The sequence below is a fragment of the Hypomesus transpacificus genome, unplaced genomic scaffold (assembly GCF_021917145.1).
Source record: "Hypomesus transpacificus isolate Combined female unplaced genomic scaffold, fHypTra1 scaffold_505, whole genome shotgun sequence".
Taxonomy (NCBI): Eukaryota; Metazoa; Chordata; class Actinopteri; order Osmeriformes; family Osmeridae; genus Hypomesus; species Hypomesus transpacificus.
Window position 1 is genome coordinate 9204 of NW_025814019.1, and position 27624 is coordinate 36827.

Sequence of the window (27624 nt, forward strand, 5' to 3'; positions counted from 1 at the left end):
TACATGAAGACATTCCTGATCACCCATGGCCATGGCCATATATGAGGGAGATGTTCGAAATTGTCGACGTCAAAAAGGATTCTTAAAAAAAATTGCTGAGTGTATCTTTGTATTAATATGATGTAAGGTCCAGTTACCAGCGTGACACTAAAACATGTAGTGGTAATGGCTTATTTGGCATCAAATACATTTATATTGCTGATTTTATTGGACTGCGCATCCATTGTCGTAAGGCCGTTGTTTATGTCTTTCATTTCCCTCACAGACTCACACACACATTTGTTATTGCAGCTTGGGGGAGGACATTTATAAAATGTCAAAGAATTAAATTAGAGTTGCAGACTGTACGGTTCAGTAATGCTGCTTTCCAAACTGGGCTCCTATTTTGTAACCTCATCTGATAGAGCATTGTCTCTGATGCACGGAAAGTTGTATATTAGACGAGGACGGGAAAGTCTGCTTTAGATTGAGGGAAACTGACTGCGGGAAATCAAGTCACGTTAAAGTTTCCCAAATCAGACAGCAAAGGATTACATAGAGTTCAAATCAACCAACGGCAGGCTTGGTTTTGAGTTTAGTTTAACTTACTTACAGGCTGTAGCCTAAAGCAGCCCCTCACATTTAAACTTGAATATTGCTTCACGTCCGTGTTTGGCTGAAACCACACTGGACATAGTGTACAATTTCCCAAACCACATAATTAAAATAGAAACCTGAACTGCACAGGCAAACCATGACAGAAATGGCACATTTTCAGACCGCCAAACGCGACGGGGGAGCGTAGCTTGAATTGCAACAAGACCCCAGCTATATTTTACACTCCAGCCAGAGATTACATCTCCAGAGTTTTCAACAAGCAAAACGTAAATAGTCTAAACGTCTCGAGATAAAGACTGAAATAGAAACTGATGACATCTTGAGATTGAATAGGCCTACATTTGAAATTTCACTGGCACCATATCCATATCCTCCTTTAGAAAATGTAGCCTTACTGGGTTTGTCTCGAGTAGCATGTGTGTTTATTTGACTTTCATTCGATACTTCACACAGCCTGTTGAGCAAGCTGATGGCACAAGAGCGTCTGCGCTCTGCTGCCGCTCTGTTGAAAGATGAAGAGGAGCGCTGTGATTGGTCCATGATCGTGGGTGTTTCCGCATTCCGCTGTCAGTAGAAGCGCAACTCTGAGCAGAGACTGTCGCGTGTCTGGAAGCCCGTCTACATCTATTCCCAGAGGAGGATTCCCCGCTGAGTCAGGATGCCTTATGTCCTCGTCAGCACTCAGATCAGACTGGTTAGTAAATTCTCCTCGTCCTCTGGTCTGCACGGTTAGAGACGCAGCGATGCAACTGACAGCCTTCGCTCTTTCAATTATTGGCGTACACGTAGTCACAGATGAATCATTACTAGTTTTTTTTTAATACTGTTATAATCTATCTTGTTGGTGTTTGCTCAACATATGTATATTGATATGTTTATCAGTAAGAAAACGGAACTACAAACTGCAGAACATGGCCACGGTGCCCTGCCTGTCCTAAATTCAAACCGCATGTTGCCAGATGTATCACTTGGCCTGCTAGTGTGCTAGTCGATTGTGCAATCTTTTAAAACACAGAAACGTGAACGACTTGGGGTTATGTCTGTTCTTATGAATAATCTAAAGAGTCTAGTGCACGTGCCAGGGCACACCGGCGTGTTACGCACTGGACTTTGCACTGGTCATGTTTCTTATTAAAAGCTTGGTAATCAACCAGTCCCAGTTTGGTGGGCTGATCTACCACAGCCATGGTGTGGTGCAGGCGATCAGAGTGTGGATCCACCAGCCTGTGTGTCAGCTAAGGGCTGTTCCTGCTGTTGATTTCAGGAGACTGGTCCCACCTTGGTGGGGGATGAGCACTCAGACCCTGTCATCATGACCTTCCTAGGAGCCAGGAAAACCACCATGCTGGGGAACAACTTGTTAGTATCGAGTTGTACCACTGAACACGTTTATTATATTCTAATATGAAATGCTATATGTGTGTGTGTGTGTTTGAAGGCATAACGTGTGCGTGCTTTGAGTGTGTGTGTTTGAAGGCATAACGTGTGCGTGCTTTGAGTGTGTGTGTTTGAAGGCATAACGTGTGCGTGCTTTGAGTGTGTGTGTTTGAAGGCATAACGTGTGCGTGCTTTGACCCTAACCCTTTGGCAGCTCTGAGTACCATGTGGACGACCCTCCTCGGGTGGTTCTGGACAAGCTGGAGAAGATCGGCTTCCGAGTGGTGACCATGACGGGCGTGGGGCAGACCCTGGTGTGGTGTCTGCACCGCGAGGCAGAGTGAGTCGCCTGGAGGGGGGCCGCCCTGGAGCCTGGAGGGGGGCCGCCCTGGAGCCTGGAGGGGGGCCGTCCTGGAGGCTGGAGGGGGGCCGTCCTGGAGGCTGGCCGTCCTGGAGGCTGGAGGCTGGAGGGGGGCCGTCCTGGAGGCTGGAGGCTGGACGTCCTGGAGGCTGGAGGCTGGAGGGAGGCCGTCCTGGAGGCTGGAGGGGGGCCGTCCTGGAGGCTGGAGGGGGGCCGTCCTGGAGGCTGGAGGCTGGAGGGGGGCCGTCCTGGAGCCTGGAGGCTGGCCGTCCTGTAGGCTGGAGGGCAGCTTGTCACCCTGGCACCAGACACAGGCAGCGGAGAGGTGACACGTTCTCCAATCCACCCTGACCTCCTCACAGCACGACCATGTGACCCCCTTAGATACTGGGGAGGTCATGTTTACAAAAGTCTACCACTCTCAGTCCTGTGAGAGCTTCTTTTCTGTTTCTACGTTGAGGTAGCTGAACTCTGAGCTGCATGATGTGGCGCTCCTACACCCAGCTAGTGAGCAAGGTTATTGTTGACGCAATCAGTTCCATAATGAAGACACAGTGTGAGTAGTTCAGTGGTTTTACTCTGTCAAGTCGACAGCCACTGCAGTAGACTGCAAGTGTGTGCAGGGAATGGTTCCAAAGTTAGTTTACTCTGCTTTAGGACTTAGGAAAAGCAAATATATCCCCTCGACCAGCATGACGGCCGCCCATCAGTCCTTCGTCTTGGCTCAATTAGAGCAAATAAATGTATTACGATGGATCAGGAATGATGTGTTAAATGTACAAAATGTGACAATGCACAATGTATCAATCCATGTAGAAAGGGGCAATAAAAATGACATATCATGGATGGAAATCTGTTTTGATTCATAAGCAACTGTAAGAGTTTCCGCCCGTAACTGTTCACCATGTTAGGAGGTCAGTAAGCTATGTCCCCACCCTGAGGAAACCAGTCAGTAGAGAAGTGTGCGGGCCTTGTGTTGCTGGTCTGCTCTGAGGAGGTTTCCCAGCTGAGGGATCCCCACCACAGCAGACCACATGGGGATGTTCCTCGGCCTCCCCTGCCTGCCCCTACCCCCTTGTGTGCCCAGTGGAGAGGTCTGGAGGCTGGGGTGGAGGGAGGGTGTCTGTATCCAGTGGAGAGGTCTGGAGGCTGGGGTGGAGGGATGGTGTGTGTACCCAGTGCAGATATCTGGAGGCTGGGGTGGAGGGAGGGTGTCTGTATCCAGTGGAGAGGTCTGGAGGCTGGGGTGGAGGGAGAGTGTCTGTATCCAGTGGAGAGGTCTGGAGGCTGGGGTGGAGGGAGGGTGTCTGTATCCAGTGGAGAGGTCTGGAGGCTGGGGTGGAGGGAGGGTGTGTGTACCCAGTGGAGAGGTCTGGAGGCTGGGGTGGAGGGTGAAGTAGAAGAGCCAGCAATGCTGGGTGGCCTCATTTACAGCCTCATTTAAACTGAGTTGCGTGCGTGTCTTACATCAGGCCAGCTCTGATCGCTAAGCCTTTGCCAGGCTTGCTGCCTGCAACGTGACTTGGCCCGGTCTCCAACAGGCCCGGTATCAAAGCAGCCGTCTAATTAGCGAGGAGCGTCCAGGGCCAGGTCCAGGCTTCTAAACAACACGATGACAGGAGGAAACACTGCGCCCGCGAGCGGAGCCTCCACAACACCACAGATCCTCAGGGGACCAGCAAATGCATCTATTTTGTTTCTAGGATGTTCCGTGGAGTTGTAAGGATGGGTGTGTTCCGGCTTGGAGACCACAGTCTGGCCGGAGATCCCAAGGGGCAGCCTTCCCAGCAGCCACCTCTTCCTCGAAAAACGCCCTTCGACAAACCCCTCCATTGTGAAACTCACTAAATGAGATTAGGAAATCATTTTTTCCTTTTCGATTTTATGAACTGTTGGTCAATAAAAAACATGTCATGGTTTATCCTCACATGGAACAGGCCTTTTTTATACAAATACTCCATTTGAAATTGAACGGCGTAGCATGCGAGAGAAAAGTGAAAAAAGAGAATACATGGCTGTGTCCTTACAGCTCCTCACAATAATTCCTCTGCAATGTGGTGAACCTTCAGACAGTGTTTACCAACCCCAAGGGTCGGTCCTCGCACGCGGCCCAGCCAGACTGCAGCTCCACCAAGCTGCAGCTCCACCAGACTGCAGCTCCACCAAACTGCAGCTCCACCAAACTGCAGCTCCACCAAACTGCAGCTCCACCAGACTGCAGCTCCACCAGACTGCAGCCCAGCCAGACTGCAGCTCCACCAGACTGCAGCTCCACCAGACTGCAGCTCCACCAGACTGCAGCTCCACCAGACTGCAGCCCAGCCGCAGGTTTCACATGGAGCCAGCCTGATCTCTGCTCAGCTGGGTTCTGTGGTCAAGGCTGCCGTGAGACTCAACCTATTCAACAGCTTGACCTTAGCTGGCTGCATGATCTTAGAATGAAGACGGAATGAGGAAATGATGTTTCAACAGCGGATAAGGGCGGAAGATAGTTTCGGTACTTGGAGAGGGTGGGTTGGTGGGTCGAGGTGGATACTGGGGGGCTACAAGCATCAACTACTTTCAAGGGTCCAGGCCTATGCTCAGGACCTTTAAGATTAGGTGAATCTTGATTATAGTCTGTCTGTCTGTTAAATGCCAGGGAGTCGGGTCTGTCATCTAAGACATCGTTCCTCACAGTTCTGGTCTCTGCTGACCGCGCAGTGCTGGACGAGCACTGGGCCCTGCTACAGTAGAACCATTCCATCATGATAGCGATGTTGTAAAACGGAAACATTTAAAACAGTCAACAGTAAGCCAGTTCAGTAAACATCATATTTATTACAGTCTATTTTTTGTCATTATAAAAAATGATAATCCTGAAAAGAGATTTAAACCCCAGATGAAGCTTTATGAAACTAAAGCTGCTGGTGCAGACGGATGTGAGGCTGGCAGTGTCAGGTTGTTCCTGTGCTAGGACGCCTCTTCGTCCTCTCTCTGCATCTGCTCAATCAGCTTCTGTCTCTCGGCCGCCTGCCTCATCTTCATCAGCACCACGCTCTCGTAGTCCCGCTCGCTGCTCAGGGAGCCCTGCAGGGGGCAGCAGAGACACATGTCAATCACATCCAGGTGGGACTGTTCACCTGCCCACAGTGTCTGTGTTTATACAACAGGGAGAGGAGAAATAAGATGAGGGGAGGAGAGATGAGGAGAGATGAGGGGCGGAGAAGGGAGGAGAGATGAGGGGAGGAGAGATGAGGGGAGGAGAGATGAGGGGAGGAGAGATGAGGAGAGGAGAAATGAGGGGAGGAGAGATGAGGGGAGGAGAGATGAGGAGAGGAGAGATGAGGGGAGGAGAGATGAGGAGAGGAGAGATGAGGGGAGGAGAGATGAGGGGAGGAGAGATGAGAGGAGGAGAGATGAGGGGAGGAGAGATGAGGGGAGGAGAAGGGAGGAGAGATGAGGGGAGGAGAGATGAGGGGAGGAGAGATGAGAGGAGGAGAGATGAGGGGAGGAGAGATGAGGGGAGGAGAAGGGAGGAGAGATGAGGGGAGGAGAGATGAGGGGAGGAGAGATGAGGGGAGGAGAGATGAGGAGAGGAAAGAAGAGAGGAGGGGGGAGAGAAGGGGGTGGAGAGGAGCCCAACATTTTCATCTCAGGTACAAGTGGGATGACAATAGCAAACATGAAGAGCTGTAGAGGTCAGGGCCAGCAGGCTAGACCCTCCAGACCCCGTGCAGTCTCACACACACCCGGTCGGAATCGGATCACCTCATCGTATTCACACACACGTACGTAATACTATTATATCATACACAGACACGCGCACACACACCTAAACTCAATGCACTGATATACACACGTAATACTATTATATCACACACACACAAACACTCACTGTCCCTAATCCGAGAGGGAAGGGGAGGGGAGTTTAGGGTCCACAGAAGAAACCTGTTTTATAGGATTAGATGAAGGAAGTTTGCAGTGCCAAGGAAGTGTCTCTATAACAAGACAGTGAGCTGGGGGGGAGGGGGAGAGAGAGGGAGAGGGAGAGGGAGAGAGAGAGAGAGGGTGCGTGAGAAGAGGAGACAGGAGAGGAGGAGAGAGTGAAAAGTGAGGAGGAGAGTCTCTCTGAGGTAAAGCATCTGGAAGACATCACAGGGTAGTCCTGCATCCGCCAGCGGGAGAGAGACAAGACAAGGGAGGAGAGAGAGAGAAATAGGAAGAGAGAGGGGGGGGGGGCTGGTGTGTGGATGCAGACAGCCTCTCTCTCTGCCCCTGGATAAAGGGCTGGGAGTCTGTGATTATCATTCCAGTAATGTGAGCTGAAGACCTTGTCTGACATGTAACCATGAAATGTCACGCAAGCCCCGTTAGGTAAATAAACAACTGTTGTCTCTTCAATTAAACCAAACAAAAGGACGTAGGTACCTTCTTGCCGTTCTAACACCTCCGCCCAGCCCCCCGCCCACACACCTCCGCCCAGCCCCCCGCCCACACACCTCCGTCCAGCCCCCTGCCCGCACACCTTCGCCCAGCCCCCCGCCCGCACGCCTCCGCTCTGCACCGCCCTCTAGTGGGCGCCCTCTCCAACAGCAGACTGGTTCAGTACGAGGCCGGACTCGGCTGTGCCTCCCTGGGCATGGACCATGACCGTGTCAGGGCGAGGAGGAGCAGCTGTGATCACATGACTGACCCCCCTGATCACATGACACCGTGTCTCCAGCTCAGAACAGGTTAAAGGAACACTGAACGCTGCTGATAATGACAGAGGAGGATGAGGAGCACAGAACACATCTGGGATGAGGCCAGCACACACACACTCACTCACTCACTCACTCACTCAACTCTCTCTCTTACACACACACACACGAGTGGCGTAGCTGATGTCACTCTGCCAGGCTCTACCAAAAGCTCACCCACATCTGATCCTGGCCCAGTCCTGACATCACAACCTCCAGCAACCGGAGGGTGTGTGTGAGTCACACTGTGTGTGTGTGAGTCAGGATGAGTGTGTGTGTGTGTGTGTGAGAGAGTCCATCAGTGGAGTGTGAGGTGACTAAACATGTGTTTTCCCGCCAGATGAGATGAGATGGGCTCCATGTTTGACCTGTGTGTTCCATGATTTCCACAGGGGCTGTCAGTGATGTCGGGGAGGCAGGAGGGAGAACAGATATCAGATTTGGTCAATTATGACCCAAAGGCAGATAAGAAGGAACATAGCATTAAATGGGAACTTCTCTTATTGACATCAAGTTCAGAGAGATGCAGGGCCCCCAGGCAGGAGAGGTAAGCAGGAGAGACATGTCCAGCTTATTACCTCCTGTTTCCAATCTAGTTCTGAGGACCGCAGAGAGCTGGGGGGGGGGGGGGGGGGGGGGGGGGGTGATGTCATAAGGTCCCATTATCATGTAGACTCACACCAGCTAGGCTCACCCCCCCTCACAGACCACCAGCCTGCAGCCCTCACAGGAGAGGTTGGAGAGAGCGTTTGTGTACCGCTCAGATAGACAGGGACGTCCCTGGCTAACAGGACTGGGAGCCATCACCTCCCCTCAGAGCCCCGTCGCCTCCCCTCAGAGCCCCGTCACCTCCCCTCAGAGCCCCGTCACCTCCCCTCGGAGCCCCGTCACCTCCCCTCAGAGCCCCGTCTCCTCCCCTCAGAGCCCCATCACCTCCCCTCAGAGCCCCATCACCTCCCCTCAGGGCCCCATCACCTCCCCTCAGGGCCCCATCACCTCCCCTCAGAGCCCCATCACCTCCCCTCAGAGCCCCCTCAGAGCCCCGTCACCTCCCCTCAGAGCCCCGTCACCTCCCCATCACCTCCCCTCAGAGCCCCGTCACCTCCCCTCAGAGCCCCGTCACCTCCCCTCAGAGCCCCATCACCTCCCCTCAGAGGCCCCTCAGAGCCCCGTCACCTCCCCTCAGAGCCCCGTCACCTCCCCATCACCTCCCCTCAGAGCCCCATCACCTCCCCTCAGAGGCCCCTCAGAGCCCCGTCACCTCCCCTCAGAGCCCCGTCACCTCCCCATCACCTCCCCTCAGAGCCGCATCACCTCCCCTCAGAGCCCCCTCAGAACCCCATCACCTCCCCTCAGAACACTCTGACCTCAGGGGGCTCCTCCAGGGGGCTCCTCCAGCCTCACTGGGCCAAACCAAGCAGGACCATCCTGTGGCTCTGAGGTGTCAGGAGACTAATGGTCCTGACTGCTTGAGCCGCTGCCAGCTCCTGCAGGCCACATATGAAACGATAGGCTGTTTCAGAACTCTGTTTAATAAACAAAAGATCCCATACATGATGCGAATAAATGATCCGAAATGAGTGGATTTGTTGCAATTTGTAAGATGTATTGTAAGACACTCGTGCTAAGTCAAACAAATGCACCCTGGCAGTGGAATCAGACATGCCACAGCTAATGAGACTCCTGTGAAGAGAAACGTCTGGCTTTACACACAGAAGATCCATCATTCTTCTTCATGGGGATAGACAACAGTGCAGGAGTAGTCCAGGTCTGCAGTTCCAGACGCTGTCGTCATGACAGCGCAAATCCTGCATCCTGAAACTGTTATGAGTACAGCAACAGGCCCGTAGTCCACATCCTGTCTGTTGTTCCAAACATAACAGACACAGAACCACCACACATCTGGCTTCTGGATGGCCAACCACAAGCCCTCTCTCACGTTTCAAATGAGTTCACACCCAATCTCACTCTACAAAGACCTATGTGGTCAAAGTTTGGATAGAAAACAAATTCTAAATGAATTGCCTCCATTTATATAAAGTTTTGTGATAGGATCATGTTTTGAATTCAGGTAGGTAACAAACTAATATAACTATTGAGGGGTAACATTTCTGGGGAAATTGCGAGGTGAACTTACAACGCTTTTATTATAGTAAAAAACTCTGTTCTCCTTCCCCTCATAGATATCATAGAAACATTTTGTCGTGGAGTGTGTGGAAAAAAGGTTAGAAAGGTTCACAAAAAAATCCCTAAAGAAATCCTAAAATTAAAAAAGCTTGAAAAATCCTACAAACCTTTGTTGTGTGTATTCTTGTACTAATGTATGAATATGATGTGAGATCCAACAGGTAGTAGTAATGGATACTTTTTACTATGTAAGAGCCCATACTTCTTTCACTTGAGTGAAAAAGTGCAGTCAGCACTTAAACTTTATCAGTCTTATTAAACATCTGTACTTGTACTTGAGTGAAGGATGTGTGTACTTCTGCCATCTCTGCACAGGACTGAGCCCCAGAGTGTCTCGTTAGTGGCTATGTGAGGATGGTACAGTGCGCTTCACAGTTTTGCTGTGGAGTTTGGTTGTGAAATGTGAAAGAGAAAGCAGTCAGCGTTGGGTGAGGGCCGGAGCAGAGACTGTTGGATAGTAGAGAGACTGGGGCCTGTTGGATAGGAGAGAGACTGGGGCCTGTTGGATAGTAGAGAGACTGGGGCCTGTTGGATAGGAGAGAGACTGGGGCCTGTTGGATAGGAGAGAGACTGGGGCCTGTTGGATAGTAGAGACTGGGGCCTGTTGGATAGGAGAGAGACTGGGGCCTGTTGGATAGGAGAGAGACTGGGGCCTGTTGGATAGTAGAGAGACTGGGGCCTGTTGGATAGGAGAGAGACTGGGGCCTGTTGGATAGGAGAGAGACTGGGGCCTGTTGGATAGGAGAGAGACTGGGGCCTGTTGGATAGGAGAGAGACTGGGGCCTGCTGGATAGGAGAGACTGGGGCCTGTTGGATAGGAGAGAGACTGGGGCCTGTTGGATAGGAGAGACTGGGGCCTGTTGGATAGGAGAGAGACTGGGGCCTGTTGGATAGGAGAGAGACTGGGGCCTGTTGGATAGGAGAGAGACTGGGGCCTGTTGGATAGGAGAGAGACTGGGGCCTGTTGGATAGGAGAGACTGGGGCCTGTTGGATAGGAGAGAGACTGGGGCCTGTTGGATAGGAGAGAGACTGGGGCCTGTTGGATAGGAGAGAGACTGGGGCCTGTTGGATAGGAGAGAGACTGGGGCCTGTTGGATAGTAGAGACTGGGGCCTGTTGGATAGGAGAGAGACTGGGGCCTGTTGGATATGAGAGAGACTGGGGCCTGTTGGATAGGAGAGACTGGGGCCTGTTGGATAGGAGAGAGACTGGGGCCTGTTGGATAGGAGAGAGACTGGGGCCTGTTGGATAGGAGAGAGACTGGGGCCTGTTGGATAGGAGAGACTGGGGCCTGTTGGATAGGAGAGAGACTGGGGCCTGTTGGATAGGAGAGAGACTGGGGCCTGTTGGATAGGAGAGAGACTGGGGCCTGTTGGATAGGAGAGAGACTGGGGCCTGTTGGATAGTAGAGACTGGGGCCTGTTGGATAGGAGAGAGACTGGGGCCTGTTGGATATGAGAGAGACTGGGGCCTGTTGGATAGGAGAGACTGGGGCCTGTTGGATAGGAGAGAGACTGGGGCCTGTTGGATAGGAGAGAGACTGGGGCCTGTTGGATAGGAGAGAGACTGGGGCCTGTTGGATAGGAGAGACTGGGGCCTGTTGGATAGGAGAGAGACTGGGGCCTGTTGGATAGGAGAGAGACTGGCGCCTGTTGGATAGGAGAGACTGGGGCCTGTTGGATAGGAGAGAGACTGGGGCCTGTTGGATAGGAGAGAGACTGGGGCCTGTTGGATAGGAGAGAGACTGGGGCCTGTTGGATAGGAGAGAGACTGGGGCCTGTTGGATAGGAGAGACTGGGGCCTGTTGGATAGGAGAGAGACTGGGGCCTGTTGGATATGAGAGAGACTGGGGCCTGTTGGATAGGAGAGACTGGGGCCTGTTGGATAGGAGAGAGACTGGGGCCTGTTGGATAGGAGAGAGACTGGGGCCTGTTGGATAGGAGAGACTGGGGCCTGTTGGATAGGAGAGAGACTGGGGCCTGTTGGATAGGAGAGAGACTGGCGCCTGTTGGATAGGAGAGACTGGGGCCTGTTGGATAGGAGAGAGACTGGGGCCTGTTGGATAGGAGAGAGACTGGGGCCTGTTGGATAGGAGAGAGACTGGGGCCTGTTGGATAGGAGAGAGACTGGGGCCTGTTGGATAGGAGAGAGACTGGGGCCTGTTGGATAGGAGAGAGACTGGGGCCTGTTGGATAGGAGAGACTGGGGCCTGTTGGATAGGAGAGAGACTGGGGCCTGTTAGATAGGAGAGAGACTGGGGCCTGTTGGATAGGAGAGAGACTGGGGCCTGTTGGATAGGAGAGAGACTGGGGCCTGTTGGATAGGAGAGAGACTGGGGCCTGTTGGATAGGAGAGAGACTGGGGCCTGTTGGATAGGAGAGACTGGGGCCTGTTGGATAGGAGAGAGACTGGGGCCTGTTGGATAGGAGAGAGACTGGGGCCTGTTGGATAGTAGAGAGACTCGTCCTTTGGAAGCCCCGAAAGAAAGAGAAATAAACAAAAAGACAGAGAAATGGCTGTGGAGACGTGAACTCCCTGTGCTCTGGCTTATTTCGCTATGATGGATGTGCTCTGGCTTTCCTATAATAAGAGAGCGGGCTGATTCGCTATGTAAAATTCAACAATACATCTTTGTAATACCAGAATTATGTCTTTCACAAAGAGGCTTGCCTTCCGGGAAAGGGCCCTCTGATTGCAACAGATTCCATATCAAAACATGGAGGGATACACGGCTGCTAAGTACCCTCAGTCTAACCCTCGTAAGAGGAGCGCGAGAAAAGCTTCCCCAAAAGACGTTTTTAATGAAGACCTGGCCAGACGGCACATTTTGCTGAGTGTATTTGGGTAAATAGGATATTATACAAACCACAGGTGAAGTGAGGTTAACCAGTTGGGTGAAGCTGGACCTGGTTTACTTGACTTCCATTGCGTTATTAGGTTGATTAAGTATTTGGCCGCGAATGTTAAATAATTGGTGAAGAATCACTAACCGACTTTTCCCGCTTAATCACTATTTACGCATGTCTGCACGCGGTTAAATATACTATATATATTCAAACCAAAGCTCATGGCAACGATATGTGACAAAAAGCGGACAGCTGGTAGAAACAGCTAAATTGGAGGCTCAGAAAGCCACAGCCCATGTCGGTGATGCCCTGGCTGGCCCAGATAGAGCTGGAGGGGGCAGCTCTGGAGCTTCACACCCTGACCAGGGAGGCATGACGCTGGGCCAAGGAGGAAGCACTCCATGCCAAACACCAGCCTGGAAGATAGACAGCTAGCCTGGAGGAGGAACTGTTCTCTCAGGAGAGGGTTAGGGAAGCCAAGGCCAGCCAGGCCCTGGATGAGCAGAAGAGGGCCAAGAAATGTCTAAAGCTCTTTGAAGCCGGGCTTGGAGGAGACAGCTCTTCGACAAGCAGGCCTTGCAGAACCAGGAGAGCAGATACGCCCATAGATCGGCACCTCAACCAACCTAAACCCCCAAAAGAAGACACAGATACAGAGACTCCCTCCCTAACTGCGGACACCTAGAGTATGAGAGGTAAGACAGACACACATCACCACTGTGACTCGCAAACCAAAACAAATACACTTGTCCCCCACTTCATTGACATTTAATACCCTTCCTCCTGTGTTCCCCCACCTGCACATAACCCTGTGTTCCCCCACCTGCACATAACCCTGTGTTCCCCCACCTGCACATAACCCTGTGTTCCCCCACCTGCACATAACCCTGTGTTCCCCCACCTGCACATAACCCTGTGTTCCCCCACCTGCACATAACCCTGTGTTCCCCCTCCTGCACATAACCCTGTGTTCCCCCACCTGCACATAACCCTGTGTTCCCCCACCTGCACATAACCCTGTGTTCCCCCACCTGCACATAACCCTGTGTTCCCCCACCTGCACATACCCCTGTGTTAACAATCCCCTGGACTTGGATCCCAGACAGTGAGAGCTGATTGTGGTGTTCAGGAGTTAAAGTGGAAACAAATCCTGAGCCTGAATCTGGGGGGGGGGGAATGTTCTACACAGTGACCAGTGGCTAACAGAAGCTAGCACAGCTAACAGAAGCTAGTCCATCTACTAAAGATCTGCTCAGAAGCTGCTGTGCACGTAGGGAAGCAGAACTGTGGCAGGGACAATACCAAAAGCCTGCTTAAAGGGGGGTGGTTGAAAACCTTGATTCTAGTCCTGAACAAATGTTATGATCAGAAACTGTTTCATGTGTGGGAGAGGGTGTGTGTGGAGCCAGACCAGTTCTTCTGCAGGAGAACAGGGAAGGGCAGTGTTTTTAGTCTGTTGGAGCCAACTGTAAGGATTCCAAAAGAAGAACAACTGCATACAAATCCACTCCCTAACACCATGTCTGTTTAACCTAGGAGTTAACCTAGGAGTTGCTAGTTTATGTATCCTGAGTATAGTTAGACCACATATTTAAATGTAAGATTCCTATATGTTTATTGTATGCACCTTCCTGCCAAAGCAAATTCCTTGTATGTGCAAACTTTCATGGCGAATAAATCCCATTCTGATAAATCCCATTCTGAGACTTGATACTGTTTAACTCGTAAAGGGTCTCTGTCCTCACAGCTGGTTATGATGCAGAGGATGCTGGGAGCCTAGCATTAACTAAGCTACATGTGAGTATTTACCATAGTATTAGCCTAATGTGTTGGCTATAGAAATCTGAATGTGGAAAGCGACCACATCTTAAGGATCTTTCCTGCTTCCACAATATTAAGAGACAAGTTACATCAATTTTCCACCAGGCTGTTCCTACCACATTCCAGCTGGTGATGTAGCAAGCCAAAGGCGTGGGAATTGGAACGGCAACAAGTTATCAGTCTTGTGCAACCCCTGCCCCTAACCCTGCCCCTGCCTGCACATGCCTGTCTGTGAGCGAGGGAAGGGCTTCATTCAATAGCACTCTGGTTCTCGGGGTCTCCAGTCAACCAGAACGGCCTGTGTTAGCGTGAGGGGGCTTTGGACAAGCTAACAGAGACCAGCACAGGAAATCTGCAGAGTAGAGACAATGACATGGAGATTAGTGATCAGTTAACCCCCATCTGTGTGTAGGCCCATGCTCGCTCCAAAACACACAGGGGAAGTGTACACACAGGGGAACACACACACCCACACAAGGGAACACACACACACACACAGGGGAAGTGTACACACAGGGGAACACACACACACACAGGGGAAGTGTACACACATAAGTTCATTAATGCACTCAGGCTCCAACTGGACTGGCACACACATGCTCGCTCAAATGCTCGCTGTCGTGTTCCTGCGTTCTGCAGCGTTGTGAGGTGGCCAAGCACAGAAGCTGACATCCTCTCTCAGGTGCTGCCAGACAGACAGACACCACTGAACACACACACCACATGGAGAATTACATCATCTTTGGGTTCACACACACACACACACACACACACACACACACACACACACACACACACACACACAGGCCTCAGAGACAGGAGGAGGGGGAGGAACAGCCACCCCAGCTGCATGTCCTCCCTGTTTGCACTCCTACCTCACCTGGGCACTCTGTCAGAGTTCCAGGAGACTCACAGACACACCTGCCTGGACTTTACCCTGCTGGGAGCCGTCGCCTAGACTACTGTCTGTGTCAACTGAAAGGACCTTAAGAAGCGGGAAAAGCACAGAGAGGGTCCTCTGAGAGGGTGTTGAACCACTCCACTATCGTTAGGACTCAGGTAAGACGTGAGCGACAGCTTTTGGTTGAAAGACTAGTTTGATTCGAGGACCAGCCTCATGTGGGACTTGGCGGTGGTGTCGACAGTTGGGCGAGTCCCGTCATGTCGAGGCGGAGCGGATGAGCAGGTAGAGGCTCCACTCAGCTTCCTGACACACATCTGAAGGGCACACACACTGGATCTACACACGGTAAGAACTATTCCATATCTCTAAACCTCAAAAAAAGATCACACAAGTATGATATATATCATATACACGTATATGATAGTTACTGTTCTATGATATTGATCAAAATATAATTACAATCAGCGATGTTGGATTGGTTCACTGTGGACAGGTAGTCAAGGTCCTTCTCTAAAGCGTTCAGGTAGATTGAGGAGGATTACGCTAAAAGGTCTTAGCAAACTGGCCTCTGTTCAGATTCTTTCATTCCCACTTGGACACAGCCCGTCCCCCACACCATCATCATCATCATCATCACCACCACCAGGGCTGGAACAAGCCCTCCCTAACTGACATGACTGGGAAGGAATGTTGTTGTGTCCGCACTCTCCAATCACCCGCTGCTTCTAAAGAGCCGATAAACCTTTACGGGGCAACAAAACATGTTTGCCGTAGTGCCTTACAAATTTACTGAGTGAGTGTTTCAAGTCACGAAGGCAGATCTAATGCAAACGAAGTTGTTAGGAGGACTGTAAAAATCAGGGAGACCACTGAGATTGTCCATTGGACATGCCAGAGTTGATGAACCACACTCTGTGTGGTCAATAAAATGATTACAACTCACAAAACCCTAAATGACTGTATCCATGCTGAACTAGCACAAGGGTTACTTTATCTTGGACATTGTTCTCAAGCATGCAAAATGTTAGGACATGAAAATAACTTTCTTTTACCTCTCCTCAATCATGTCAGTTGGATAAACTGGACTTTCTCTAATCACTATCGTACGAACATTTGTTCGGCTAAAAGTTTACAAATGCGGATGAGAAAACATTTAAAAACCCTCACCAAACCAGATCCATCCCTCACAGATGAAGTATAATCTGAAGTTATGAGATGTGGGGTCATTCAGTAACTCTTTATTACTGTACAATATATCTGGGTAGTTCTGCTGCTGTACAACCAGGAGCAGCAGGTCCAGAACGTCCAAATATTAAGGATGTCAGTTAACAAGATTCTTCTTCTTTATTCTTCTCGATAAAAGTGGAAAAAAAAGAACGAAAAAAAAAATCCAAATAAGAACTAAAGTATTTCTGACTGTTCCTGTAAGACTGACCATATTTGGTGCATGGTTATTGTAAGGCAGGCAGGCTGAGGCATTTCCTCTAGTGGGCTTAACAGAGCACACCTGTATTTATGGGAAACAGCACGATTCAAGAAGTATAAACATTTAGAATCGAAACACTTCAAAGCACGTGTTGGACCAGCTCCCAGGCGCCAAATAATGAGGAATTCCATGATTTAAGTGAGCAGAGCAGGTGCATTCTCTAAACAACGCCTGCTGTTCCACCTCAGCCTCCACACAGTCCAAGAGTAACATCTGGAGCTGGGAAACTGTGCAATCACATGCTTCAACCATGCACACTGTTGTTCTAGAAGTGGACATTCAGATCTGACGTGTTGTATGTGCCAATGACATCATGTTCACCCTCCAATCAGAGGTTAGGTTTGTTCCGATGTTAACACTTGTTGGTTTGGGTCTTCTCTCTGATGTCCAGGGTGAACGCCTGCCTCTGATCTTCGGCTCACACCCACTTCCTGCCTGAGAAGAGCGAGGACACGCGAGGACACGCGAGGACACGCGAGGACACGGGAGGACACGCGAGGACACGCGAGGACACGCGAGGACAGGAGGATGCCGCTGAGGGCGTCTCTGCAGCGGAAGCCTGGGTCTGGGTACTGGTCGGGGCGCAGCCACAGGAGGAGGCAGGTGCTGTCGGTCAACATGATCAGCCTGCCACTGGCAGACTTCCGCCACGTCACCCACATCGGGAACGACGGCCACGCGGACAGCTTCGGGGACCTGTCCTTCCTGAAGCGGGGACACAGCCTGCTGCTGCAGAGTTCCCAGAGCGAGCAGAACCTCTTCCTGGCCTGCTCCCCGCCCCCCAAGCCCCCGCGACTCAACCTGGACGAGCCCCCGCAAACAGACAGCCCCAGGTGGCCAAGCATCCTTCACAGCTCCTCCCACAGGAGGACCAAGTGTAACTCCATGCCCCTGCTGGACAGTGAGGTGGAGGAGCAGGGTCCCAGGCCCAGGGTGGGGGACAACTACAGCCCTGGCAGATGCAGTCTGAGCTCAGGGAGAGACGGAGACTCCACCCTGACCTGCCCAGAGGACTCCACCCTGACCTGCCCAGAGGACTCCACCCTGCAGGAGGAAGACAGCGGCTTTTCCTTCAGCCTAGACCTGGGCCCCTCCATCCTGGACGACGTGCTACAGGTGATGGAGAAACTCCACCACTAAACAAGAAGACAGGCCCCATGTTGGAGTTCAGTAAAAGGTCTTCACTGGCAGGATTTGGTCGCACTAGCCCTGGAACCTATCCTCTGGAACCTATCCTCACACTAGACCTCTTTATGACCTAAGTCAGAGACTATAAGAAGATACTGCAAGGCAGAGGACATACTGATATCATCTCTGACATGAAGACTGTAGGAGTCAGTTTAACACAAGACTGTTTGAATAGAACTGTGGCCTCACTCAATTAGCAGCACGTAAGTGGTGATTGGTTGATGTCAGTGTACGTAAGAGGTGATTGGTTGACGTAAGTGTACGTAAGAGGTGATTGGTTGACGAAGCTACACCATCAATAGTGTGAGATAATCCATCCCACTGGCAAGAATTCTGCTTCTTTTATTAATGTATCTATTTCCACTACTTATACTCAGTGAAGCAAATTATCTTTTTGAGTCGTAACCAGTTTATAGAAATTGTTCATGCTATATACATATAAATGATCTATCTGAATGTAAGAGTAACTTTGACTTTGTTCTTTGAGGGTTCGAAGTTCATGTTCTTTTAGCTTTTATCTGTCACAGCATTTGATAAAGTCTGTGTCCAGTTAATCATTGAACTTTTATTTCTGTCAAGTACTAGAGCAGTGAAGAGAGAACATTCTAGTCTGTCTTTCTCATTCTACACATTTTTCCTGTTTCTCACTAAGGTGATTGTTGACTTTAAGTGTTATGTTGGGGAGGAGAAAAAAAAACCTCCAAGCTTTTCAAGGTCCCTGAGCTGTTAGGATCTGGCTTTCTTGTTCCTCCGCTATTTCTCCTTTGCACGCTTTCCAGTGGCAGTCCTGCAGGGTGCACGGAGGTGCCCCCTTCTCTACTGCTCAACAACACAGTGAAAACAAACATTTGGCTCCGCTTCCAATAAAGCCAGCCAGTGGTGGCAAGCCAGGCTGCAACCAGAGGCCCCCCCGCAAAGACGCCAGCAGCCAGCCAGAGCTGTTATCTCAGCTGTAAATAGCAGTCCCTGGTTGTGCTGAGTGGCGCGGGAGTGGGAAGGGGGCAAGGGGTAAGCCGATACTTCCACATGTTGGGGGCCCAGAGACATCCATTACTGCCCTGGGCTACTGATGAGGGTTTAAACAGTACCTGCTGAGCAAACAAGGCCCAAGGCCCAACCCCCCCCCCCCCCCCCCCCCCCCCCCCCGGCCCCCTGGACCTCATAGCCACCTGCCAGGGACCCAGGTTCCAGGCCCCTTGCTAACATAGGAACAGCATCAGATCAAGTCCCTTTATCTGCTCTATGCATCTTATTATACATCTGGTGTAATATACTTCAGGGTGTTATTTATTATTGTTTATGAAAATAACGCTGGCTGAACAGTGAGTGTTTTACTGTATAGATTGTTTTATTATTTTCTACGGGGGAACTCCAAATCTTGTCAACTTCAAAGAATTGCACTGATGAGCATTCTGAAAGGCTTGTATAAAACTGTTTACACACTTTGATGGACTGACATGTTTTTGCTTGTTGAGGCAGCACTGAAGCATAACCGGTCAGCAGACCTGGAACAACAGACACACAGCATGCTCACAGACCTGGAACAACAGACACACACAGACTGCATCATATCAAACACAGGTTGAGGGTAACTAATTCAAAAGACATTTCAATCTATTTAGCAGGGAGTTTCTATTTGAAAGATGGTGGTATTTAAAGGAAATGACGCATGAGGAAGGCGTTGAACGGTTGGCTTAGCACTGAACACCTGCTTGAACAATGAGGTAGCAGTGACTGCTGTACAGCAGGGAGCAGCTTGCATGAGTCACCCCAGATAAGGACAAAAGACAAGTATTCACACTACGTCACAAAGTCTACCAGGGTTACTGATGCAAATGGTGTATTAACTAACGCAACCTAGCCTTCTAAACCCCTGGTGTGGAGTTCTTCTGGACACTGCTTCACACAAACACACAGCCTGCAGTAGAACCTCCAGTCCACCCAGAAACATTCAAATCTGTTATCATCACTTTGCTTTACAGAAGAATCCTCAAAAGAGAGTATATGTACCCCTAAAAAACAATTCATGGAGAACAAGGTTACAGCAGAAACACAGGCTCCCCATGGCTGTAGACATCTCCACATCTGGGATCTACTGGGTACTTTTCCAATCAGGACAATGTCTGCTCGCACGCACGCACACCACACACCCACACCACACACACCACAAACACACCAACACACCACAGACACACACACACCCCCCTCACAGACTGTCCTTGGACCATATGACACCCCCACCGCCTGTACGAGCCGTTCTCCGCACGAGCCGTGCTCCATACGAGCCGTGCTCCATACGAGCCGTTCTCCGCACGCGCGATCAGGTTGTGCTGGTCCTGACGAGCGTCTGACCTCACGGCTGATGTGAGAACAGAGAGGCTGGAATTGGAAGACTAATTATCTTGGCGGAGCGCAAAATGGCCAAGCATCTTAAACTGTGAGGTACCCCAACCATCACATCTGGTACCACTTTCTCTGCAAATTCCAATCTGGCTATCATGGAGAATACCCAGAACCCTCCCTGGCTTCGCACAAGAAGAGGGTGGTTTTCACAGACTCTCTTTTTTGATTTGCTGAAAAATGTTTCTGAGGCATTGTTTTGACAACTGAGAAATTCCTGTTCCTAATTGTGTCTGGCAGAAGAACCTAATGCTACTGAAAATATTCAGCCTGGGTTTGCTGCATGAGGGGAGAGTTCCTGAAAGCAATATTGTTTATAGAACAGTCCTTAGTGTCACGGTGCGTTACAGGAGTGCAGCCATACGCCCTGTTTGCTGTTTAGTACTAACTCAGGCCCAGGACCCCTCTCAGCACACCCACACACACACACACAACATGATATCCATAATACACCACAGGAACCATCCCAATCACAAGGCTTTCAAACATTAACCAAGATGACCACTAAGATAACCAAGGATTATTATCATGCCTGACAACTAGTCCAAAACCCCAAGAGGAAGACCTATTAGAATCTAGTCCTTATTAGGAAGATTGCAGTCAGTGATAAGACCAAAGGTTCTTGTTGAATTCAGTCTTAACAAATGTCTAATCAATAACTGACTACAGAATATTAGGACTTCAGATCCCAGACTACCCATTCAGTCAGCAAGCCTTGCATTCCACAGCCTCTCTAATGTCTATCCAAACTCATCTAAATCCATTCAATCCGATAACAACTGGAAGCAGATAACAGCTGTACGCTGAGCAGCACCATCTGTCCCCTGTGTGGTTAGAAGACTCCTTCCTCCTCCTTATCTCCCCAGGAGAGGGAAGGTCCAGCACTGCGACAGCTGCCAGCCCTGCAGTCACACCAGGTCACCCTGTTCTCCATCTGCTTCACCTGGTTACTTCTGACGACAGGCCTGCTCTAGAATCACCTTCCCCCACCTACAGGCCTGCTCTAGAATCACCCTCATCCACCTACAGGCCTGCTCTAGAATCACCCTCATCCACCTACAGGCCTGCTCTAGAATCACCCTCACCCACCGAAAGGCCTGCTCTAGAATCACTCTCACCCACCGACAGGCCTGCTCTAGAATCACCCTCATCCACCTACAGGCCTGCTCTAGAATCACCCTCACCCACCTACAGGCCTGCTTTAGAAACACAATATACAAAAAACTAAAATGGAGGCCAATGAGATTTCCATGTGTGTCACCTTCAAAACCTAGAACGTGATTTTGTTACAGGTTGTAATGGAGGATCACCACAGCTGCTCACACGTGGATTCCAAAAGCATAGATATTCTGTGAGGTTGGGTTCGAGTTCTAGCAGTGTGGCTGTGGTCCCTCCAGTCAGAGAACAGATGTGTTCTCCGAGGAGCGCTACATCACCGTGACCTCTGCTTCTACCATGACGGAACAACATAAAGCACCTATTGTCACACAAACCACCCTCAGTGTCGTATGATTGTTCCTTTAGTATCCATGAAGCACGTAATTCTATATGTCTCCATGACAATCTGGCTATTAGAAGAGAACTACACTCACTTGAGAACGATTTACAAGACATATTTCATAGATGTACTCATTTCACAACGTTCTCGTTAAGGATTTATTATGGCACCGGGCTGAGACACAAAACAACAAGCCCTACCAGGAAATGAAACTAAATCCTCTCCCAAACAGAGGAGCTGAACACGTGTGGAGGAGTGGAGCAACACTACACACCCTGGACAAACCTTGGTTGCAGTTTGTACATTCTAAACATAAACAGCCATGTAAGGTCAGAAACAGGGACCCATCTGGTCTGGAGAGCCCACCAAACCCAGACTGACAGCAGGGAGATGCTCTCTGACCTGATCAGACAGGGGATGCCACACCAGAGGAATGAGACCACTTATTAGGCAGAGTGGAGCGGGAGACTGGGCTTGAGGGCCAGGGGGTGTGGGGGGGCCAGGAGGATAGAGGGCCAGGGGGTCTGGGGGGCCAGGAGGATAGAGGGCCAGGGGGGTCTGACGGGCCAGGAGGATAGAGGGCCAGGGGGTCTGACGGGCCAGGAGGATAGAGGGCCAGGGGGTCTGACGGGCCAGGAGGATAGAGGGCCAGGGGGTCTGGGGGGCCAGGAGGATAGAGGGCCAGGGGGTCTGACGGGCCAGGAGGATAGAGGGCCAGGGGGTCTGACGGGCCAGGAGGATAGAGGGCCAGGGGTTCTGACGGGCCAGGAGAATAGAGGGCCAGGGGGTCTGGGAGGCCAGGAGGATAGAGGGCCAGGGGGTCTGATGGGCCAGGAGGATAGAGGGCCAGGGGGTGTGGGGGGCCAGGAGGATAGAGGGCCAGAGGGTCTGGGGGGCCAGGAGGATAGAGGGCCAGGGGGTCTGAGGGGCCAGGGGGCACTGCCGTCGCTGGAGCAGATAGAGAGAGGGGGGGGGGATGGAGGGAGGGAGAGAGAGAGAGGGGGGAAGGGAGAGAGAGAGAGAGAGAGAGAGAGAGAGAGAGAGAGAGAGAGAGAGAGAGAGAGGGGAAGGGAGGGAGGGCGACATGGACAGAGGGATGGAGAGACAGATAGAAAGAAAAAGGAAAGAGCCAGAGCAGTCCACCATCGCTTAAAGCATCACTCATTCTCTCCCTAATTCCAATTCATTCTCCCTCCCCCTCTCCCTCCCCCTCAACCCTGAGCCAGATGTAGGACAGCACTCCTAATATCCACTGGATCTACCATTATGTCATACAGGCCTCTCCACTGAGGGCTAATGTGAAAATGACCATAATCATGTTTTCATACTCTGCCCTGTAAAAGCCCGCTAAAAAGAGATGAAGCAATCTACGCCGGATATCTGTAAGGCCAAACCAGTTACCATAACAACATTAAAACATATTAGTGTGACATGTCCCAGTGTGCGTGGATGTGCACCCTGGGTGCTGTGTGTGTGGGGGGGGGGGGTGGAGAGGTGTGTGTGTGTAAGAGAGGTAAAAGTAGAGGAGGAGAGGGGAGTCTGGCGTGGTGGTGGGTGGGAGGGGAGGAGGAGGGGGAGGAGGAGGAGGAGGAGGAGGAGGAGGAGGAGGGGGAGGAGGAGGGGGAGGAGGAGGAGGAGGAGGAGGAGGAGGAGGAGGAGGAGGAGGAGGAGGAGGAGGAGGAGGGGGAGGAGGAGGAGGAGGAGGAGGAGGAGGAGGAGGAGGAGGAGGAGGAGGGGGAGGAGGAGGAGGAGGAGGAGGAGGAGGAGGAGGAGGAGGAGGAGGGGGAGGAGGGGGAGGAGGGGGAGGAGGAGGAGGAGTCTGGCATGGTGGTGGGTGGGAGGGGAGGAGGAGGGGGAGGTGCTGCAGTGTCGTGCCAGTCCACCATTAGAGTCGGCCGCTCGTCTCTGGTTGCCGCGTGCCTCCGAGCGAGCAGCACATTCCCCCGGCCTCCTGGGGTCGGACGTTACCAGGAGGAGGGGCCAGGCGGGGGCCCAACACAGCCCCATCCAAACCAAACAAACTTCAACCCATTTAACCAAACACATTGTTCTGGAGCACACCGGGAGAGAGCAAGTGCTAGGGCAATATTTGCTCGCCGATACAAAAATAAAACCTCTGAGGTTTACATACCTCTCCTTTGCGGGGTGGTGTTTAAGAAATGTTATTTGGATTGGAAGCGGTACATGTGGGGGGATTTTGTAACATGGGGCAGACATGAAGGCTGGTGGAGCAGAGAAGGGGAGTCAGGACTAAGCACATTCAGATGACAGCCAGCCTGAGGCCACGCCCACGCTGTCTCCTAGAGGCCACGCCCACGCCGTCTCCCTGGTGACATACCTGTGCAGGTGAGGACAGGCCGGGGCCGAGAGACACTGGAGAGATGACTTCAGGCTGTCCTTCCAACCACGAGATCTTCAGAGGGTTCCCCGTCAAACCACTCTCGTTCTTGAAAGCCAGTTCCTGTAGGAACAAGCCAGTTAGTGTTGTGTACCCACAGCCAGAGTGGCCGTGCCCTCAGGTCCCACAGAACCCTTCCTCTCTTCGTTCTGTTAAAGACTGGACTGAAGTTTGTCTTCCAGCCCGGCCCCTGTGTGTGTGTGTGTGTGTGTGTGGGCTGGTGAGAGTGTGTGTGTGTGTGTGGGCTGGTGAGAGTGTGTGTGTGTGGGCTGGTGAGAGTGTGTGTGTGTGGGCTGGTGAGAGTGTGTGTGTGTGGGCTGGTGAGAGTGTGTGTGTGTGTGTGTGAGTGTGTGTGTGTGTGTGTGTGTGTGTGTGTGTGTGGGCTGGTGAGAGTGTGTGTGTGTGGGCTGGTGAGAGTATGTGTGTGTGTGTGTGTGTGTGTGTGTGGGCTGGTGAGAGTGTGTGTGTGTGTGTGTGTGTGTGTGTGTGTGTGTGTGTGTGTGTGTGTGGGCTGGTGAGAGTATGTGTGTGTGGGCTGGTGAGAGTATGTGTGTGTGTGTGTGTGTGTGGGCTGGTGAGAGTGTGTGTGTGTGTGTGTGTGTGTGGGCTGGTGAGAGTGTGTGTGTGTGGGCTGGTGAGAGTGTGTGTGTGTGTTCATGAGACCCAGGGGTGGGCTGTCCCCCAGACTGTTAGGGGGGCCCTGAGCTAGGCAGACTGTTAGGGGGGGCCCTGAGCTAGGCAGACTGTTAGGGGGGCCCTGAGCTAGGCAGACTGTTAGGGGGGCCCTGAGCTAGGCAGACTGTTAGGGGGGCCCTGAGCTAGGCAGACTGTTAGGGGGGCCCTGAGCTAGGCAGACTGTTAGGGGGGCCCTGAGCTAGGCAGACTGTTAGGGGGGCCCTGAGCTAGGCAGACTGTTAGGGGGGCCCTGAGCTAGGCAGACTGTTAGGGGGGCCCTGAGCTAGGCAGACTGTGTGGGGGGCCCTGAGCTAGGCAGACTGTGTGGGGGGCCCTGAGCTAGGCAGACTGTGTGGGGGGCCCTGAGCTAGGCAGACTGTGTGGGGGGCCCTGAGCTAGGCAGACTGTGTGGGGGGCCCTGAGCTAGGCAGACTGTTAGGGGGGCCCTGAGCTAGGCAGACTGTTAGGGGGGCCCTGAGCTAGGCAGACTGTGTGGGGGGCCCTGAGCTAGGCAGACTGTTAGGGGGGCCCTGAGCTAGGCAGACTGTGTGGGGGGCCCTGAGCTAGGCAGACTGTGTGGGGGGCCCTGAGCTAGGCAGACTGTTAGGGGGGCCCTGAGCTAGGCAGACTGTGTGGGGGGCCCTGAGCTAGGCAGACTGTGTGGGGGGCCCTGAGCTAGGCAGACTGTGTGGGGGGCCCTGAGCTAGGCAGACTGTGTGGGGGGCCCTGAGCTAGGCAGACTGTGTGGGGGCCCTGAGCTAGGCAGGGCAACCTGGCCCCCAGAGATGCTCTCTGGAAGGGAGCCACAGCAAACTAGCTCACCACAACACAGGGGAGCCACACTAGACCATCAGCTGGTTCAGTCCCCAGGTCCCCTGGTTTCTATCAACACGCTCACACACACGCTCACACACACAGGTAAGACAAACACACAGGTAAGACACACACACACAGGTAAGACACACACACAGGTAAGACACACACAGGTAAGACATACACACACAGGTAAGACATACACACAGGTAAGACACACACACACAGGTAAGACACACACACAGGTAAGACACACACACAGGTAAGACACACACACACAGGTAAGACACACACACACAGGTAAGACACACACACAGGTAAGAGCGTCTGCTAAATGAGAAACAAACAAAAAAATGCCAAGGAACTTACAGCTGCTCTGACGGTTGCAAATTCCACCACAGCACTTCCCTTCTTCTTACTGGATATGAGGACGTTTAAAACATCACCATACTAGGAAGGACAGAGAGAGAGAGAGAGAGAGAGAGAGAGAGAGAGAGAGAGAGAGAGAGAGAGAGAGAGAGAGAGAGAGAGAGAGAGAGAGAGACAGAGAAAAATGACCAGATATTAATATTTTCAAACTGTTTTCTCACAGTGGAAGACACTATCAATCAAACACAGACTTGGACTGGAAAAGCAGGAATAGAAGTTGCCCAATCGGGACGATCAGTCAGGTAGGAGCAGGAGAGAGAGTGGGAGAGTGGGAGAGAGAGTGGGAGAGAGCCAAATGATCTTTAGAAACAGTGACCTCTGGAGCGTTTCACAGTGGAGACCAGCCTGGGTCGATCTGAGGACAGAGACCAGCCTGGGTCCGTCTGAGTCAGGACAGAGACCAGCCTGGGTCGGTCTGAGTCAGGACAGAGTCCTGGACTCCTTCACTCTCTGTGTGTCTACGTGAAAAGCTTCAGTAAACCAAGTTCTGGTACAAAACTGGGGAAGGAGAGGATGGGGGAGGAGAGGAGAAGATGGGGAGGAGACGCTGGGGGACTTGGCCTGGCCTGGGTGGCTGCAGTAAAAGGGATCTTTGTCAGCTGCAGTGATAATGATACAGGAGGGAATCAGGGCTTCTGGGCTAGTGGAGATGTCAATTCTGAGATGTTCTCAAGGTACAAGCACACAGCCTGTGCTTGGTACAGAGCGTCACCTGACATACAGTTCCTTCCTCAGCAAAGGAACGTATGTTTTTGCAAGTTGAACTGTTTCCTGTCTGACGACCTACCGCGCTGCACCTGAGCTGCTCCAAACTTTTCCCAAACTTTTTTGTCTTGTTTATTGCTATATTTTATATATTACTTCATTTATTCATTTATTGTGTCGTTACCGATGTAATCTATACATCTACTGTCTCAATTATAGGTTTACTCGGCACGGCTTTTTTCCTTGGAGCTCGACGCTACTGTTCCTGTTGAACTAGCCAATTCAACGTTCTGACGAATTATCTTGGCTGGCATAAACTATTAACGTAAGTTAATTATAATGTCTCACACCCACTCACATTGTCCTACATGTGTCATTTTGTTCGAAAAGTTGACTCTATTAGAGAGTCGCGTTCAGTCGCTTGAGGAAGAACGTATGCTAATAACTTTAGATGCGACTGGCGCAACATCACAGACAGGGAGTCCTAGCGTGAGTGAGGACTCAAGTTTAGCCCCACCGGTTTCACCTTTGCAGCATGGTGGGAGTGGGACTCCGCAGACGTTAGTGATCGGTGACTCCATCACTCGTAACATTAGATTGGAGGGACCAGCGACAGTTTACTGTGTACCTGGGGCCAGAGCTACCGACATAGAAGCTAATCTTAGGGTGCTGGCTAGCACTAGGGCTAAGGCAAATGCCCAAGCTAAGGCACATGGCGCACGCACTGATGATAGGTATGAGAATATTGTCATTCATGTCGGCACCAATGATGTTAGGCTGAGGCAGTCAGAGGTCACGAAGGTTAATATTGCTCGGGCATGTGACCTTGCTCAAAAGATGAGTCGGCATCGAGTAATAGTCTCTGGCCCACTACCTGCTAGGGGGACTGACGAGATCTACAGCAGGCTTGTCTCTCTCAACCGCTGGTTGGCTCGCTTTTGCTCAGAACAGGGTTTAGGATTTGTAGATAATTGGTCTCGTTTCTGGGCCAAACCTGGCTTGTTGAAAAGTGACGGGCTCCATCCTAGCTGGAGAGGTGCTTTTCTTTTGTCTAGGAATATTGAAGCTATTCTAAAGCAGACCTGACACTCACTAGAACAAGCCGGGCTACAGTCTCTTAGAGAGTCTGATAGGTATGTTGATAGGCATGCTGTGAGCTGTTGGGGCCCCGATAGCTCAGCTTGTAGTGTAGCCAGGGTGGTTGCTGATGTTGTTTTT

At 51.5% G+C, this 27624-nt stretch overlaps 3 protein-coding genes across 4 annotated transcripts; 2 read left to right on the plus strand and 1 right to left on the minus strand.

Annotated features, from left to right (window-relative positions):
• The first annotated feature begins 909 nt into the window (after nucleotides 1–909).
• Nucleotides 910–2387, plus strand: gchfr (GTP cyclohydrolase I feedback regulator). 2 transcript variants are annotated; one of them, XM_047017229.1, is made up of 3 exons: nucleotides 910–1291; nucleotides 1865–1956; nucleotides 2189–2387. In XM_047017229.1, the coding sequence occupies exons 1-3, from the start codon at nucleotides 1256–1258 to the stop codon at nucleotides 2316–2318; spliced, it is 258 nt and encodes an 85-aa protein (XP_046873185.1). In that variant the 5' UTR covers nucleotides 910–1255; the 3' UTR covers nucleotides 2319–2387. The 2 variants fall into 2 exon arrangements, with proteins under 2 accessions (XP_046873185.1, XP_046873184.1); XM_047017228.1 differs by having other exon boundaries at nucleotides 946–1291; nucleotides 1862–1956; nucleotides 2189–2382.
• A 2748-nt stretch (nucleotides 2388–5135) lies between these two features.
• On the minus strand, nucleotides 5136–25722 carry LOC124465451 (dnaJ homolog subfamily C member 17-like; the record flags this gene model as incomplete). Its single annotated transcript, XM_047017227.1, has 3 exons — nucleotides 5136–5404; nucleotides 23725–23847; nucleotides 25642–25722. Coding segments are annotated over 3 exons (321 nt in total), but the record flags the coding sequence as incomplete, so codon positions are not given.
• On the plus strand, nucleotides 14728–18933 carry LOC124465453 (cdc42 effector protein 3-like). The gene is made up of 2 exons (XM_047017230.1): nucleotides 14728–15159; nucleotides 16692–18933. Exon 2 carries the CDS (start codon nucleotides 16829–16831, stop codon nucleotides 17438–17440), a length of 612 nt encoding a protein of 203 aa, XP_046873186.1. The 5' UTR covers nucleotides 14728–15159; nucleotides 16692–16828; the 3' UTR covers nucleotides 17441–18933.
• Nucleotides 25723–27624: the final 1902 nt, after the last annotated feature.

Coding starts and splice junctions, on each gene's coding strand:
- LOC124465453 (XM_047017230.1), top strand. CDS start 16,829: ATGCCGCTGAGGGCGTCTCTGCAGCGGAAGCCTGGGTCTGGGTACTGG.
- gchfr (XM_047017228.1), top strand. CDS start 1,256: ATGCCTTATGTCCTCGTCAGCACTCAGATCAGACTG. Junction 1,292..1,861: donor TCAGCACTCAGATCAGACTG/GTTAGTAAATTC, acceptor TGTTGATTTCAG/GAGACTGGTCCCACCTTGGT. Junction 1,957..2,188: donor ACCATGCTGGGGAACAACTT/GTTAGTATCGAG, acceptor ACCCTTTGGCAG/CTCTGAGTACCATGTGGACG.